Below are 17,390 nucleotides of genomic sequence, written 5' to 3' on the forward strand. Positions count from 1 at the left end.
CAGCCTGGCTATCATTCATTGCCTCCACACAATATGAGATGTGGGCGTTTCACCACAACCAGAGTTGTGATGCATTCCTTTATGATTTCATGCAAAGATTTCCAAAATGGTCAACTTGTCAAGCTTTCTATTTCTCCTCTCCAGTCTTCAGAGAGGGCTGAACAACATGCCACTCACCTGGTCCTGTAATACCTTAGGCAATCTGCACAACACAGCTCATCATAGAATACTTGCTCTGTTCAGGAAATGGATCCGTAGCTGGCTAGAAAGGGGCAACTTTCTTACAGCATCATGGGGGACAGAATTTTAAGAAAGCAAGGAACTCTGGCGAGCCTCCAACATGCAGTTTCTCGACCTTGACACTATGACATTTGGGGCCAGATAACTTTCTTGTGGGGTCTCTGCTGTGCGTGGTGAGACACTAAGGAGCACCCTGGGCGACTGGAAGTTCTAGAGTAAGTCCCAACTAAAGGCAATAGGGTCGGCTTTCAAGGTCCATGCTCTCTCCACTTTGCTTCTGCCTTCACTGCCTGGCCCGAGTATCCACTTGCCTTGGTCATTACATGCAAGGTTGCTCCTCTAACACCACCTCATCAAAGAGACCTTCGCCAGCTTCCCCTTCTGGTTCCACGTCGTGAATCTTGCTGGCCTTCTTTTACTTCCTGGGGAGCAAGCTAGAGGCCGCTCCCAAGCAATGACCTGTCTGCCCGGCCCACTCTCCTAGTCATTGGAGCCAAATTTGGAAGTGGGACAACCTGATACTGGCATCCATTCTCCTAAGTGGAAAGCATTAAGTACAGATGTTGATTTAAGATCTTCCTGAAAAAAGGGACATATGATCCAAGACATATGCATGCTTTTCAAACATACACAAGAGTCTCAATTCAGGAATGCCCCATGTGGGCCTCGCTTCCCTTTGCTGGAGTTAAAGAGTATTTTTTATAGTATTATTTAATGAGATTACGTATTATTTTGTGCATGTAACACTGGCAGTCTCCACCCAGTAAAAATGGAATTTTGTGTATTTTATTCTCTGTTGTGACCCTAGAACCTGGACTTAAGCATGCCTTGTAGCCAGTTTTTGAGCAACACCCTTTCAGTGAAAAATTCAATACGTTGAACTCCAGAGAGAACACACACATATACACAAGTCAATCACTGTCAGTTCTTATTTTAGGCAAAGATACAGATCCTTGGCAAAATTCATGCTTAAGAGCTATAAATCCCTAAGACCAACAAAGTGAAGTGAGGTCTATGGGGTCATTCCTGAATTTGAGAATCTTAAACACCTGAAGCATATGCAAGTTTTTCAGGAAGATCATAAATGAACATCTGCACCTAATGCTTTCCACTTAGGGGAATGGATGCAAGTATCAGATTGTCCCACTTCCAAACTGAGCTCCAGTGACTAGGAGCATGGGACAGGCAGACAGGGGTGACTACCCAGGAGAGGCCTCTAACTTGCTCCTTGGGAAGCCACGTCCCCACAGAGACTTGCCTTTCTGTAAAATGGGGGGAACTCAGAGGGCTGGTGTGAACAGCAGTCAATAGAGACAAACCAATTACCCCCAGTGCCTGAGACAGACTCAGTAAATGTCAACTGCTGCCTTGCATGTAATGTGTAACTCCTCTGAATAGCACTGTTCAGAAGTTTTTTGTGCAATGATGAAAAAGTTCTATATCTTGAGCAGTATAAAAAGGTAGCCATTAGCCATTTGTGGCTATCAAAAATTCAAATTTCAACTAGTGTGATTTTTCATTTGATTCTAATTAAATGGAAATAGCCAGGTATAACCAGTGGTGACAGGATTAACTAGACAGTACAACCCTGAATGTTATAAAGACTCCATAGTTCATGGAAGTTTACTACTTTATTTACAACCACTTCAGACTTCTGAAATCAAGAACTCAGCTCAAAAGGAAAGAAATGTCTTCCCTGTAACTCCTTCCCTTTAAGTTCCGTGAGATCGCTTAGCTTTCAAGACCTGAAAAGACAACAAGGGCTTGCTCAGCCAACTGCCTTGCATGCCCCCTGCTTCCTCTAGGTACACCTTGACTGGTCTGAGCCAATCAAGCTAACTCCATTTCTCTTGCCAATGACTAGATGAATCTTGAACATGTGATTCAGTTCTGCCCAATGAGGTGGTGAAGGTTCTGCCCAATGAGGTGAATAGTCCAAGGGAGGGGTGCTCTGAGGCAGATTTTACTTGCTGTTAAACAGAGACATCAGAAAGGGATACTTTCTCCTTCTCTGGACTTTATACCTCAGCATTTGACCTCCAGAACTGCGGAAGCTATATTACAGTCATGAGGAAAGGGATTCAAAGTACCAACTCTCCCAGCTAAGGTTGGTGCAACAGAAAGAAACAACATGGAGTGTACCTTACTGACACTCTAGAGACACAAATTTAGAGATACATTGCTCTTACTATTAAGACAGGAGAGTCCGCAGGTCTTTTCCAGAAGCTAAACTGTGGTAACCGATACAAAAGAAAATCCTTATACACAAACATGCCCCTGGAAATGACTGTAGTATGAACTAGGGAGAAAAAATCCTGGTAATACTGCCAGCCAGGAATCCTCAGGACAAAAGAAGCTAATCTTGACTTGTTCTTGCTGGCACAGCAGGTCCATGGTCCAACTGGCCACAAGTGTTGAAACGTCCTTTTCACACCCTAGTGAATGGTGAGAGAAAGAGCAAACTTTACACAAAAAGGATGTTATAAAGATAGCTCATTAGGAGGTGGTGTAAGAATATAAAAGCCACAGGACATTCCATAAGTGTCAAAATTACTTCCCGAGAGGAGAGTGTGGACCGTGCACTTTGCAACAGTGAGGAAAAAATACCTCCCATTATCACAGAGAGTCCCAGAAGCAGAAACACACCACAAATGGCTTCTCTCTCATCTTTGCAGATACTCCTCATAGAGTCTAGTTACTAGAGGCTCATATTTCATTTTCCTGCTAAAGCTTCTCAACAACCAATTAATATGAAATGTACTAATGGCAAGCACACCCTGCTCGAAGGAGGAGTGCTGTCCTAACACTCGGAACTAGGGGGAAGGGTGGGACAGAAACGCAGTGGTTCCAGGAGGGAAAGAGGCCAACAGTAACTGGGACAGAGCAACCAAATAATACCTTTGGGAGCAGCAAATTTTCAGGCAGTTTCAAGAAGAAGCTCATTTTCCTCCCAGGGAATGGCCATCAGACTGGGAGAATGTGGAGTAACACAAACAGGAAATTTGGATGCAGTGGCTTCCCAAACTCAGTGAAGATCTCAACGTAAACAAAATTCATTAAGTGGGTCGCAGAGGATAACACATAACTTAAAACAGCCCACAGATCACACATTCACTGTCTGAAATTCACTCCATCATGGTTGCAGGGATGATAATGTAAAATGTTTAACAAATCAGAGGCAATGAACACTAACAATGGATGGAAGAGGACAGGTATTCAATCGTAAGGTCCCAGGACAGGAGGAGTGGTCGAGGCAGAGATGAAGAGGAAATTCAGAGGGACTGGACCAGTGGGTTTTTAGGATTTTTAATCATCTACATGGCTGTACCAGAGCCAGGACACACACACAGTTATACTTCTTAAAATTAGGACACTAAATAATCTCCTAAATTTTTAAGCCAATTTAAGAATCTCTATATAGTTTTTCCAGTGGTCATGTATGGATGTGAGAGTTGGACTGTGAAGAAAGCTGAGTGCCGAAAAATTAATGCTTTTGAACTGTGGTGTTGGAGAAGACTCTTGACAGTCCCTTGAACTGCAAGGAGATCCAACCAGTTCATCCTGAAGAAGATCAGTCCTGGGTGTTCATTGGAAGGACTGATGCTGAAGCTGAAACTCCAATACTTTGGTCACCTCATGCAAAGAGTTGAGTTGACTCATTGGAAAAGACCCTGATGCTGGGACAGATTGGGGGCAGGAGGAGAAGGGGACGACAGAGGATGAGATGGCTGGATGGCATCACCAACTCAATGGACATGAGTTTGAGTAAACTCCAGGAGTTGGTGATGGACAGGGAGGCCTGGCCTGCTGCGATTCATGGGGTTAGAAAGAGTCGGGCACGACTGAGCGACTGAACTGAACTAAACTGACTGATAACCTTCATGATTTTTTTCTCAGCAGAGATTCAGGTTGATTGTATGGCATATAAGAGGCTTTTCAATCCTTCCAAAATGGTGATAACATTCTCCTAGAGAAGACTTACTTTGAGATCTTGGAACATCCAGCTGTACAATTGCTGACTTTTAACTTTTATTTTTAAACTGGCTAACTTTTTATAAAATCTTAAATATGTAATTAATAGGAAACTTAATACATCAAAACAGAAAACTGGCATAGCCTTTCATAAATTAGGGATACCAGGATATAATGAAGGCCACAGGATCAAATTCTAAAATACTCTTCCAGGTGAAGGCCCTGGGCAAGACCTGTTTCTTTTTAAAAGTGATATTGGCAAGTGACAGACAATTATTATAGACCTATTAGCACTAAATTGTGAGTTTCTCCTTGATAGAGAACTTAAGAAGAAATGACTTTATTATGCTAAAGTCAAGTACTTATACCACAGCAGAGTCATTTTTCACATGACATAAAAATCACATTTAATACTACACTCAGGGAAAACAGTATTTATTACACACTGTAGTATTATTAATGAAAAGCAAGGATTCCTGAAGTTACCAGAAAGCATTTGTCAAGAAGGCAAGGTTCCACATGATAAACCTACTACTGATTTGTTTTATTTTCACCTAAACAAAGTCTTAATTACATGATAAAATACAGAGTTTAATATAACTTAAATGGAGGAAAGGTTAACTTTTAATAGCAAGAAAGACAACCAAGAAGATGTACTATGTTTAATGCTATTGATCTCGAATAGGGTCATGGGAAATTAGCAGCTGAGAGATGGAAGTGAGATTAATTTCAGGATCACTTAACAAACTATTGAAGAAGAACGACAGCATTTTGCATGGGTATCAGGCAGGAACAATATTCCCAGTGGACTCACCACAACGCGACTATATATCCCTTAACATTTTTGTTCAAATACAAGATTAAACTTGACCCCATAAACTAAGTTCCTGTCTATATGTAAACAAATAGACTAGCCCTCATTAGGCACACAGTATATACTTATTCCAGCCACATAATGGCAATACTATTGATAAAAGTTCAAACGCTAATGAAATTCAGTAAGCTTTCCCTTACTTTTGTAAGGCTCACCTCAGCAAGAGAAGAGACAAGGAATAAGGGTGTAGTTCATCTTAATGATTGCAAGGGAAACCCAATAAAATGTTACTCAGCAAGATATATATGAATCATATCTTATTTGCCAAAAAATTCCACATAACAAAACTTAACAATATCCAAAGGGAATGACAGAAACGTTCCTCTCTTTTATACAGTCAGCAAGTGGGTTTTACGAGCCAAATTATATATAATAAATGAGTACGTTTTGTTAGGTTACAAAGGAAAATGAGTAGCCTTTAAGTAAATCACACAGCACATTGCAAATCACTGGCTCTCCAATTATTATGCATGTGGAAGGCTAGGTATGTTATTCCTTTGAACCTTTAAATTAATCATGTTCCTCTACTAACCCAGACTCACCAGGCCCCTACCCCAAAGATATCAGTTTTAAAGGAGAGAGTATCATCCTTTCAAATTTACGACCAGGAAAAAAGATGTCTGACTTTGATCCATCACAGGTATGAAAAATACATACTTGTAGATAATTCTCTGTATGCCTTCTGTAGACCCACTAAATGTAAAGATTACTAAATATTAAGATTTATGTTATATCAAAGCAAATATTGACCTTACCTCTGCCTGCATCAATATTTACTGCTTTGTACAATAAATCTTGATGTTCAAACTGCATCAATATCAGTGCATTAATTTCTGCATGGCTCATATCAGCATCTTATAAAATTTGAAATGTCAGTGAAAATGTTTCACTTGAAAAATGTAGATATACCCAATTAAAGAGACAAAAAAAGGCTTTTCCTTTCCTTCTGGCTTTCTTTGCAGTTTTTTCTTCTTCCTCTCCCCTCGAAATATTAAAAGTTACAAAGAAAACTGGCTAAATTTGATGAAACTCAGCCGTCTACCATAAAAGAATTATTTTAGGAAATATTATGTATTGGCATAATAAAATAAAATATTCCAGATATAATTCTATATGATATTACAATATTGTATACATATAAATGTAAAATGGCAGTATCCATCATTTCTCACTAAGAATCACAATTAACCTTTGTGTGCAGTTTCTCAACTTCTCAATTCTATTTAGTGATGAGATCTTATTACCCAAATTATTTCATATATCTTGTAGAGCTCAACCTCGTTCATATTGGTATCTGTTTACTAAGCATTTCATGATAAGGATGTACTAAAATCACCCAAGTCCCTACTGATGGTTATTTAGGCTGTTCCGCTCACAGTGGCACACTGGGGATACATACAAGTGTTTCTGAAAGACAAATTCCTAGAAGCAGAGGCACTAGATCAAAGACTATCAACATTCAATATTTTCATAGATTATGCCAGAGTCCTTAAAAAAAAAAACAAAAAAAAAGGCTCCATCAACCTGCTACTTTCAAGGCTGATTTAAAACCCAAACTTTCAGCCTTCCATTTACCCATGTTTTAAACATCTCATCATAGCAACAATTGAAACTTTTATCACTGTTACACAGCACTTGATACCAACCCAACATTGAATAAAACTTCATCTTCTAATACGCTTCTGCCAAGGGTCACAAGGACCCTAAGGAGTTTATTGATGCACTCTTACAACATACAATAGTATCTGTTAGCTTTACAAACACTTGTGAAACCACCTCCAGAGAGAAGATGCTAAGAAATGTTTGAACTCAAGTAGCACAGATTAGAACAAAGTTAAAAAGAAGAAGATAAAGAACACATCTCTAAGTTACGAGAATAATTTCATTCAAACGACGGAAGAGAAAAAAGCCAAGTCTGCACTGAAAAATGTTGAAGGTACCTTAAGCATATGGCACCACATTTCTCTCTTTTATACATCAAGTCCTGATTAGTGTGTGACCACATGTGTTTTTTTCTCAATCTATCCTTGTAATCACAGACCAAGTGCAAAAAGAAAAAAAAAAAAAAAAAAACAAGTACCTACAGGAAAAAATAGCTTGTACTTTGTCCTACAAACTACTTCTATTTCAAAACATTAAGGTAGAAATAGGGAGATACAAAGATTAATTACAGACAAAGGTTCTGCTCAAGGAACATAAAGTTTAAAGGGTGTAAGAAATATGAACAAAATACTATACCATGTCTTAATAGGTTCAAGTCCAAATTTATCTTTGCGACCAACCCACCATTCCTCATTTACTCATTTAAATTAAATGCAATGCCCTCTTCAATCATTCTGGGGACCATCCCAGACAATTCATTTTGCTTTCTCTTTCATATACAAAATGTAATCAATTCCCACAGGCTCTTTCATCTCTCAAACTCCTGACGATACAACCTCAACATTTCTCATAGTTTCTGCTCTCTTCCCCCGCTGACCAAGCCTTAATCCTACAACCTGAGGTCTCACTCAAACGTAAAACCAACTTAGACCATTTTCACCATAAAATCCTTAAATGACTCCCTCAGAAAGATGCTCTAGGTCTCCAGTAGAATTCTGCTAGAGCCCTCCTGGTCGACTTTCCATACTTGGCATCATTCCCTTAACTCGTTTCACTTGACCACATCCCCAGACCCACTGAGGTATTTCCAGCTCCCCAGTCACGGCTAGGTCGTTTTATGCCTCCAGGCCTCTGCTCATTCTGGAAAACACTTGTCCATCTCTAATGGAACCTGGCAAGAGCCATTCTGAGGAATTTCTCTGGCCCCTCCCACTACACCACACCACCTGGCACACAGTAACTTCTACTTGAAAACTGCAAATAGATTACTAGAGAATTGTAAAGAAGATACAAATTCGCTGTCAAAAATAAAGAGGAAACTGATGAGTTAAGAGAGTGGGGTCAGGTAGACATACCCTTGAGCCAGGACTTAGTAGGAGTATCAATCTCAACAGTGTGGTCCCATCAGATCAGAAGGTCTCTACTGCAAAGGGAATGTCTCCGGGGAAATGATTCCCTTAAGAGACTTTGTAGGAGGTTATCAGGAGAGGGGCAAACAACATGACCATATTAACATTAAACTGTAATGTTTCAGAGTGCCTTCCACTCGTCTAATGACAAAAGCAGACTTAGGAAGGCATTTGCGTATTTTACTTTAGCCCGTATAGATGTTATTAAAAATAGGCATGGAAATGTTATTTTAGGAATTTAATTATGTCTTAAGTTCACCAGGGGAGCTCCTTACTTAAAAGGATCCAACAGTCAAACTTTTTGTAAATCACCCACTAACTTATCTGGATTTCATGGGCAAGATCCCCTTAGGGAGATCCCGAGCACAGACTCTGGTATGAATTCATGTACCCATCCATGCATTCACCTACTTGAAAAATATGTTCCAAATATATACAAGAGGAGATATTCTGGCACACAGCAGGAAAAACAAGAAATAATAAGCCATAATCTTTGTCCTTAAAAACTCTACATTTAGTTCGGGAAATCTCTCTCTGCCTCTTCCCCTTCCCTTTCTCCTTCTCTCTCTCACACACAAGCATACACACACATGCATGTTACAAAGCAAGATGTTCATATGCATAGTACAGTGGGGTGGCCATGTGATTAACAATCATACCAGATGATTACATATATTACTGCTACCTCTCAAAGCCATACAAGGTATGTCCTTTTATCTCCATTTCACAGCTGAGCAAGTCATCAAACCCCAGGACAATCAGAAAGGCCCTTGGAAATCTCGTCCCTCAATGCCTCTTAGAGCAATCCTGCTTGACCTTCACCTAATGCAATACCAGACACTTCTTTCAAGGAATTTTGGTCAAGGCATGTCTCAATTTTGGAGTCCTCTAAAAGTGAGAAATGCCCCCCTTGTATTGATTCACATAATCTATCTACACAAAAGGAACATGAGATGAAGATTATTAAAAATGAAGAAAACCACCGAAGACGATTAGTTAAAACAGTGTGGGAGGAGAAACCCACCACCTGTTTTTCCCTAAGTCTTTGAGGGGGTGGAGAGAAAACAGAAAGCTTTATAAAAATGCCTCAGATTTCTACTTGAACTTGCTCCAAATTTGTTTCTCAGTTCCCTTTCCAGCAACAATGACCTACCTAGCATGTGTTACATTTTGTGTCATAATTACAGAAGTTCTGGGCAAACTCCAAAATTCATGAGCTGTCATCACCTCAAATAACACTGAAAAAATATCTGTATTTTAGTCAAGAAAACCAACAGAAGAGAATTTTAAAAAGCGAAAGTCGCTCAGTCGTGTCAGACTGCTTGTGACCCCAGGTACTATACAGTCTATGGATTTCTCCAGGCCAGAATACTGGAGTAGGTAGCCATTCCCTTCTCCAGGGGATCTTCCCAATCCAGGAATCGAGCCCAGGTCTCCTGCACTACAGGCGTTTTAATATTTCTAATAGACACCTAAATTATTGCTAACTGTTTTTCTCAGTGTAATTCTGTATGAAATATATCAAAAGGTGTTCCCCTCCTTTTTCCTGTTCTTGGTATAAGGAAAATACATCCAAAGATAGAAAGCAATCTTGAAATTACATTATTATTAACAGTTAATGATAATAATCTTACATTTATGTTCTGTTTCATTTCTCCTATGCATGATGTTTTCACCCTAAACTTAGACATTATGACCACTATTTTTTAGAGTAGAAATAACTAAGAGCCAGAGAGACAGTTTATCCTCAGATGGGTGCAATAGGACTGAAACACCAGTCTCCAGGCTCCTCAATAAACAGTCCTCGATCCAAAAGCTGCTGGTGTTCACAGTGGCATCATACGATAAGACTATGAAGTAAGGTTGTTGATCATTTTCAAATATAAATAGGACGCAGACATTATCCTAGATGATGCAGTGACACTGAAATCACTCAGCTAGTCCTAACGTGGCACGATCATGACAGTATCCTTAAAACAAGTTCTCCACAGCTCAACTACTTACGTAACTCTCCTCAAGTGACCAGTGGGCTGACCGGGTGGGCTGCTACCAAAATAACCAGACCAGCATCATTCACCAAACGCCACCCTGTACCCAAAGGCAACTTAATGATGAGGAAGGACAGCACAACCCAGGGGCCCCAGGACCACCAACACCAACTCCTCTCCCCGTTCCACCTCCTAAAACACATCACTTCCTCATCTGTATTCTTCCCGGAACGTTTCAAAAGTGGGAACACAAGAATCACTGTGAATGCTAACTAGAACATTTGCTGGGGACATTTCAGCTCAAGGGAAATACAAGGCCAGAAGAAAAAGAGAGGCATGTTCCAAATCTCCACACAGTTTTGTTTCTGAGTCAGGCTAACAGCTGCTCAAAACCCCAGGCTGTACCAGTGTGATCAGGAGCTGGCAAACCTTTTCCGTAAAGGGCTAGATGATAACAGTCCAGGCTTCTTGGTCAAATTTCTGTGTGGTAACTACTCAGCTCTGCAGTCTTAACATGAAAGCAGTCATCAACAATAGCCAACAAAATGGATACGGTTGTGTTCCAATAAAACTTTACACACAAATACAGGTGGACGTTGGCAGTCTGGCAAGCCCTGAACTTGAGGACAGTTTGTTTGCTGAACCCTCATTCCCAAATCTCAAATGAGTAATTCTTATGAAGTATGGCTGATAGAATCTAGCTTGCTGAGGCCCAAGTATTACCTAAGGATCTCCCAGTAACAATCATAGTACCTAGAACAGAATTCCAATAACAACAGTATCACCAGTAGCAAAAGTACTAATAGTGTGAGAAACAGCAAAAAGTAACATTTATGCCTGGAATTTGTTAAATTTTTCACACACACCTCATTTCATTCCCATTAACAGCTTTATGAGGGAAGTGCTATTAATTATTCCTTTTTCAAAGATGGGAAGACTGAGGCTCCAAGCAGTTAAATGCCTTCCCAACCTCATAAAGATATTAAGAGGTATTAATGGTAGATTTGAACCACAGTCTACATACGTGACTTGAAAATTCACACTGTCACACACAACACTGCCCCCTCTCCAAAGTATACCAGTACCTTATCTTAGGAAGAACTAATACAGATTTGTGAATTAAAGTCATGAGGTTAACATTTGGGCCATTAAACCCCTCTCTCATGAAGTGGACTACTTCACTATTGCTCAATTTAAAACCATTTCCCTCTACAAATAATGACCTTTCGTTTGGCAGTTCAAGTGCCAAAGAACACCCTAAGAGTTCTTGATGTGAAAATTAATATTTCATCACTTCGCTGAAAATAACAATTGATATCACAGAATGTTCAAGAAGATGACTATAAACCTCAACTGGTTACTCTCTTATGCTTTTCTTCTCCTTTTACTTTTGTTTTTCCCATTATGCCTAGCAAGCTACTTCGGTGATTCTTCCAAGCCAGTCTATACTCTTCTAAGGGATTCTTCAAATAACTGCCTTATCTTGGCTCCAGAAAAAAACACAGCTAAAACAAGGGTTGACAAACTATAGCCTATCCAACCAGCCACCAATTTTAGTACAGTCTGCAAAGTAAGAATGGTTTCTCTATTTTTAAAAGGTTGAGGGCAAAAAGTCTAAAATATAAGATTTCCTGACACATGAAAATTATAATAAATTCAAATTTCACTGTCACAAATACATTTCCATGAGGACACAGCTAGTTTGTCCATCTACCTATGGCTGCCTCTCCACTATGACGACAGAGTTGAATAGCAGCAACAGAGACCACATGCCCTGCAAAGCCCAAGACTACCAGATTCTTTATGAAGAGCATGCCAACCCACTGAAGATAAACTATTAGCTTTTCCACCAATAGAAGTTTTCAAACCCAGACACAATGCATTCCAGAAATACAAAATGGAGACTCATCAAGTCCAGAGTTAAGAAGATCAACCCCTTCTCCACCCAAAAGACCATACTACTAATTATGCCCAGTCTTAACTAAAAGTCACGGCCATCTGCAACTGTACATGCTGATGTCATAGAATTTCCAATCCCCCAACAGCATTATTTTCAAAATTGATGAACTGTAAACAGCAGGCCACTCTATGCCTCTTCTTAACTTCTATCAGAACCATAGAGAACAAAATGATAAATTTTCTTTGGGTTTCTTGCCAGGAAGCCATATATATGTAACTTCGACTTTCATCTCCCAATTTCCTTCATTTATCAGAAATGGTGACAAAAAGGTTCTAATTAGATACTTCTAATCACAAGGAATGGGGTGTGATGGAAGACTTCAGAATCACTATCTGTTCCTTGCAAAACAAAACAGATAGGCTATTCTCCCTAGAGGGGCAGAAGATTTATCAATAGACAAAAGGATGCAAAAAGCCAATAGATAAGGTGTAATTAAAGATCAGGCCTATAAATTTTACACTGACATAAATGTAACAGGATTTGCAGGTAGAAATTCAGGGTTTAAGGCCAGGGTATAATAACGACAATAATACCTTTCAGTTCTACGAGCAACAACATAGAAAATGCATACATTTATTATTGAGACTAATACTCTGTGCCTCCAAGCACTTTCATTAAAAAAATTTGAATTATTCAGTGCTACAGGGATTTCCAAAGTGGTCTGTCTTGCTCAAGAATTCCTCCTTAATTAGCTAAAAATACATTTCCCATCTATTTCCGAGCATCAAAATCTCTTTTAGAAATAACAATCCACCTATCTTCTTTTTGACAGTTGTTAGATGCATAAACTAGAAAGGCCTGTATATTCTTGTAGATATTTTTTCTCTTGCCCCTTAAAATGTAAGAAAATTATTTTCAAATTAGTATTCAGAGTTGTAACAATGTGTATTCTCTCTTCACTGACTCGAAGGCGAAAAGTGAAAATAAAAATTGAAAAGAGCTACAGAAATATCGCAGTGGGCTGAAATATATAAAACTAGCAAGAGCTTATTAGAAAATAAAGTTGCATTTCTTAGATTAAAGCATAATAGGTCATTTTGATACGTGAGGCTTTGTAATATTTAGCAGATATTTAGTAGCTCAAGACAAGGCTTATATTTTCTGCTCTCTGAAATCACAGCCTCTGGGAAGAGACAAGAAAAGGCCACGTCTTTCAGAAAATTACAAGTTTGGTACAATAACTCATTAACAAGTAAAGTTCAGAAATAAATGCAAATTGAGGGGAAAAGGCAGGGTGGAGAAACAGGTGGGAGAGATAAATTAAGGTACTTATCACATTGAGGAAAAACAGGCTTGAATATTTCAACTTTCAGGGAACCACAAAAGGTTGGAACAAACAGAAATCAGGCGTGAAACTGATTAAAAGCATGCCTTTGAGCGAGTGTAATGGGACGTGAACTGACCCGTATGATCGCGATGGGAGCAAGTCAACTTACCCGAGTAGGCCCAGTACGGGTCGCCGGAAGCCTTGCGCCTGCGGATCTGCGCCTGCACCGAGCTGCCCTGTCTGTTCTGGTGCAGGGTCCCCACGTAGCCCTCCGTCAACGCTGCAAGACAGGAGAGCTGCAGTGAGTCAAAACCGTCAGCCCGCTGCACCAGGACGGGTGTCAAATGCACACAGCCCTGGGACCTCCTAGAAGCACAGACCCTGGGGTAGCTGAATAGAACTTGCTGACGTTATAGAAGAACAACTGCAGCAGAACCTCGACAGATCACCAGGATTATCATTAATACAAACAATAGCTTGTGTATGTGTTAGGGCGCTCAGTCATGTCCAACTCTTCGCGACCCCATCGATTGTAGCCTGCCAGGCTCCTCTGTTCAGGGGTAAGAATACTGGAGTGGGTTGCCATTCCCTTCTCCAAGATCTTCTTGACCCAGGGTTCGAATCCTGGTCTCCTACACTGGTAGGCAGATTCTTCACTGTCTGACTGAACTACCATGAAACTTTTCTCCCAACCATGAACCCGAGGTGCACTAAACCCTTTACATGCATTATCTTATGTAATTTACAACACACCACCAGGCAACAAATGCAGTGTTTCAGTAACGGGCCCATTCTATTGATAAGCAAACTAAAGCTTAGAGGAGTTGAGTAACTTTAACAACTAGTAGACCTGGAACTCGCAGTTTCGGTTACAACTGTGTGTATAAGCCTATATCCTAGGTGCAAAGTGCTTCCAGCCTTATTGAATGTTCACTGAGCAAGGAGTCATTCCATCTCTTTTACAGATGGAGGAAGGAACGCTCAGTGACACTGAGTATGCAGCAGATCAAGGAATCCAACATAAGCATGCAAGCCACAAAGCTCGGGCCTCTACCATCCAAACACAGCACAGTCTCAGGCCTGGGAGCCACCCCGTGGTAAGAACCCAGTCCTCCACAAACTCTGGATCCCAGAGAGTCACCTATTATATCTGAAGATGTGAAACTTGAAACCCTCCAAGGCCAGCAATGCTCAGAAAAGAGGGACTGTTTAATGATGTATTTCTTTGAAAACTCAAAATGAATCCAATTTTCTACCCCAATATCAAGAGCTTCCATCTGCCTGCTACAGTGTTCAAAAGCCCTCCCCTCCTAGCCACTTCATGGATGCAAATTTCTTCTGTGGTGAGCCCACACCTGACTGCACTGATGTGTCAGAAGACAAGCATCACAGGTGCCCAGAATCCAAAATGAATTGGAACTACACTTCAAACAATACCTCCCAGCTGTCTTGTGTTAATATTTAAATGCACCCAAACAAAATCAAGTGTGCCTTTGAAAAGCAAGGAAAATGCTTAGAGGAACTATATATTCAGTTTAAGACTCTGAAGGCACCAGGAAAGCACAATACATTCTCTACCCAAATTAGCCAGAGTAGTGATAATAATAATCATCTCACCATGATGGCATTAATTTTGTTCACAATGTGATGGTCATGAAGGAAAATCAGGAAATATGTAAGCATTACACTTTTTGCTTCCATGTCAATTGCCAAGACTGGATTTAAAAGAAATAAAGCTTGAACAAGAGCTATTCCACAGATACAAGCCCTTTAGAGGGAAATGAGAATCTTATAAAATCCAAACATAACATCAGCAAAGTAAACCGGGTGTCATGTATGCCCGCTGTTTGGTCCTGAATGACAGAGTCAAAACCTCAGTTACTAACCATTTTATAAGAATGATGAAGGTTTAGGTACATATGATCCCGATCCATCCTACGCTCTTGCAGGCGAGCCATTCAGAATCTCAGGAAGTTGGTCATTCTAAGCTTCCAGGGATCAAAAACAAAATTTCCCATCTCTTCGTCTATTTTTTTCCTCCACTGAAGCAAACCAGTTGGTTGACTTCAAGGTCTGTTCATAGTAACTTGTGTTATCTTCATAATGACCCTAGAGGTTGGTATTTTTAGCTCTATTTTACAGATAGGGAAACTGAGGTTTACCCACATAGCCAAATAACCATTAAAAAGTTTCCTAATTGTTCAGCTTATTTCTGTGTATATGGGAGACATTTTATGTATCTGTTTACTACACTTCTTAGAGCTAATTCACTCTGAATAGTTACTCCCAGTCTATGGCCATACCACCCTGAACGCGCCAGATCTCATCTAAATAGTTATTCCCAAATAATCCTTCCTCTTTGTACTAGGAAAATGACTAAAAACCGTGCCCCCATTCCCATATATACCATGGGGTCAGGGGCATGCTTTGCAGTGATTCAGCAGCGTAAGTCAAACAAAGCCCACCTTTGGAGCTGCCAGGGCAACAGGACTGGCTATCCCATCCATGACTTGTGACCTAGCTGGTGGAGTAGGGTATGCAGATTACCAAAACAGAGACACTGCAACAAATTTCCACTATGTTATCAGGTATTTAAAAAGTACCACATGCCCAGAGCTGAAAAATTGCTTTGCTCAAGAGTCCCTGGTGTCATTCTTTATGCCAATCCTGTGAGGTTGGTATGTTTAGCTCAGTGATATAGATGTTTGGGAATGGGGACACCAGGCAGTCAGAAAGAGTCTTCTCTCTCTTACTGAAGGTATTATGACAAAAGTTGAAGCCTCATGGGGGTGGTTGAAAGTCAAGCACAGGATCAGCAAAGGTGCTCAAAATGGAACCAAGCCAGAAAATGCAAAATCTACGGATCAATTCTGCTGAAAATATTGAAGCTCAAGACAAAGCCAATTTGAAATCAACCCCTGGAAGGCTTATAGTTACATGACCAATTACCTCCCAATGCTCACTTTCCCCCCCAAAGTCATTAATGTGACCTTGGTGGCCTTCAAACAGGATACAACACCCAAGAATCAATTTTTCCATGCAGAAAATGCTATTGTTGGACTACAGCTCTCTCAACCCCAGCTGCTTTAAAAACAGAACAAAAAATAAAGACCCTATGTGCTGGACCCTGCCTCCAGAGATTCATCTTTAGTCTAAGGTGTGGAATCAAAATAGCAGTAGTTTTTGTTGTTGTTGCTAAAAGTTTCCCAGGCTATTCTGTTTTTCAGCCAGCGATAAGAACCACAAACCTCCCTGTGGAGCTGGACGTTAGGCCCTGTACATCGTGACACTGTCCACTCATGCTCACAGCCTGTAACTTACCAGGTTAAATAAGCCTATTTTAATTTTAGTAAAGAACTGGCCAAAGAAATGAATGGCCTACTGCAAGAATCACACCAGTGTGGCATCAACCTGAGCACTTAAGACAAATATGAACTGAACCAGAGTTCCAGCCAGATTCTGCTCACAAACAAATGAACCAGGTATATATAAAAAAAGAAGGAATAAGGTTATCCTAAAGGATATTAATTTATACACTTTATACCAGACCCACTAGAATCACATTCTCCACTCCCAGTACCCCAATTTTTTTTTTTTTTTTTGCTAGAAAGTAAGTGTTTTATTTCTCAGTCAGTCATACATTAAGCATGTGTGCATGCTAAGTTGATTCAGTCATGTCTGACTCTATGTGATCCTATGAACTGTAGCCCACCACACTCTTCTGTCCATGATAGGGTTCTCCAGGCAAGAATAACGGAAAGTAAAAAGTAGAAGTTGCTCAGTTGTGTCTGACTCTTTGTGACCCCCTGGACTGTATAGTCCATGGAATTCTCCAGGCCAGAATAGTGGAGTGGGTAGCCTTTCCCTTCTCCAGGGGATCTTCCCAACCTAGGGATCGAACCCAAGTCTCACACATTGCAGGCACATTCTTTACCAGTTGAGCCTCAAGGGAAGCCCAAGAATACTGGAGTGGGTAGCCTGTCTCTTCTCCAGCGGATCTTCCTGACCCAGGAATCGAACCGGGGTCTCCTGCATTGCAGGTGGATTCTTTACCAACCGAGATATCAGGGAAACCCTA

The 17,390-nt window shown here is 40.4% G+C and overlaps 1 protein-coding gene across 3 annotated transcripts in view; it reads right to left on the reverse strand.

Annotated features, from left to right (window-relative positions):
* The window catches only part of PTPRG (protein tyrosine phosphatase receptor type G), a 755,472-nt gene that overhangs the window by 542,062 nt on the left and 196,020 nt on the right, over nucleotides 1-17,390 (reverse strand). For all 3 annotated transcript variants that reach the window (XM_065933358.1, XM_065933359.1, XM_065933357.1), the window contains exon 2: nucleotides 13,482-13,592. In XM_065933358.1, coding sequence (XP_065789430.1) covers nucleotides 13,482-13,592 — 111 coding nt within the window. The remainder of the gene's footprint in view (nucleotides 1-13,481; nucleotides 13,593-17,390) is intronic.

Source organism: Muntiacus reevesi, chromosome 4, assembly GCF_963930625.1.
Source record: "Muntiacus reevesi chromosome 4, mMunRee1.1, whole genome shotgun sequence".
Classification (NCBI taxonomy): Eukaryota; Metazoa; Chordata; class Mammalia; order Artiodactyla; family Cervidae; genus Muntiacus; species Muntiacus reevesi.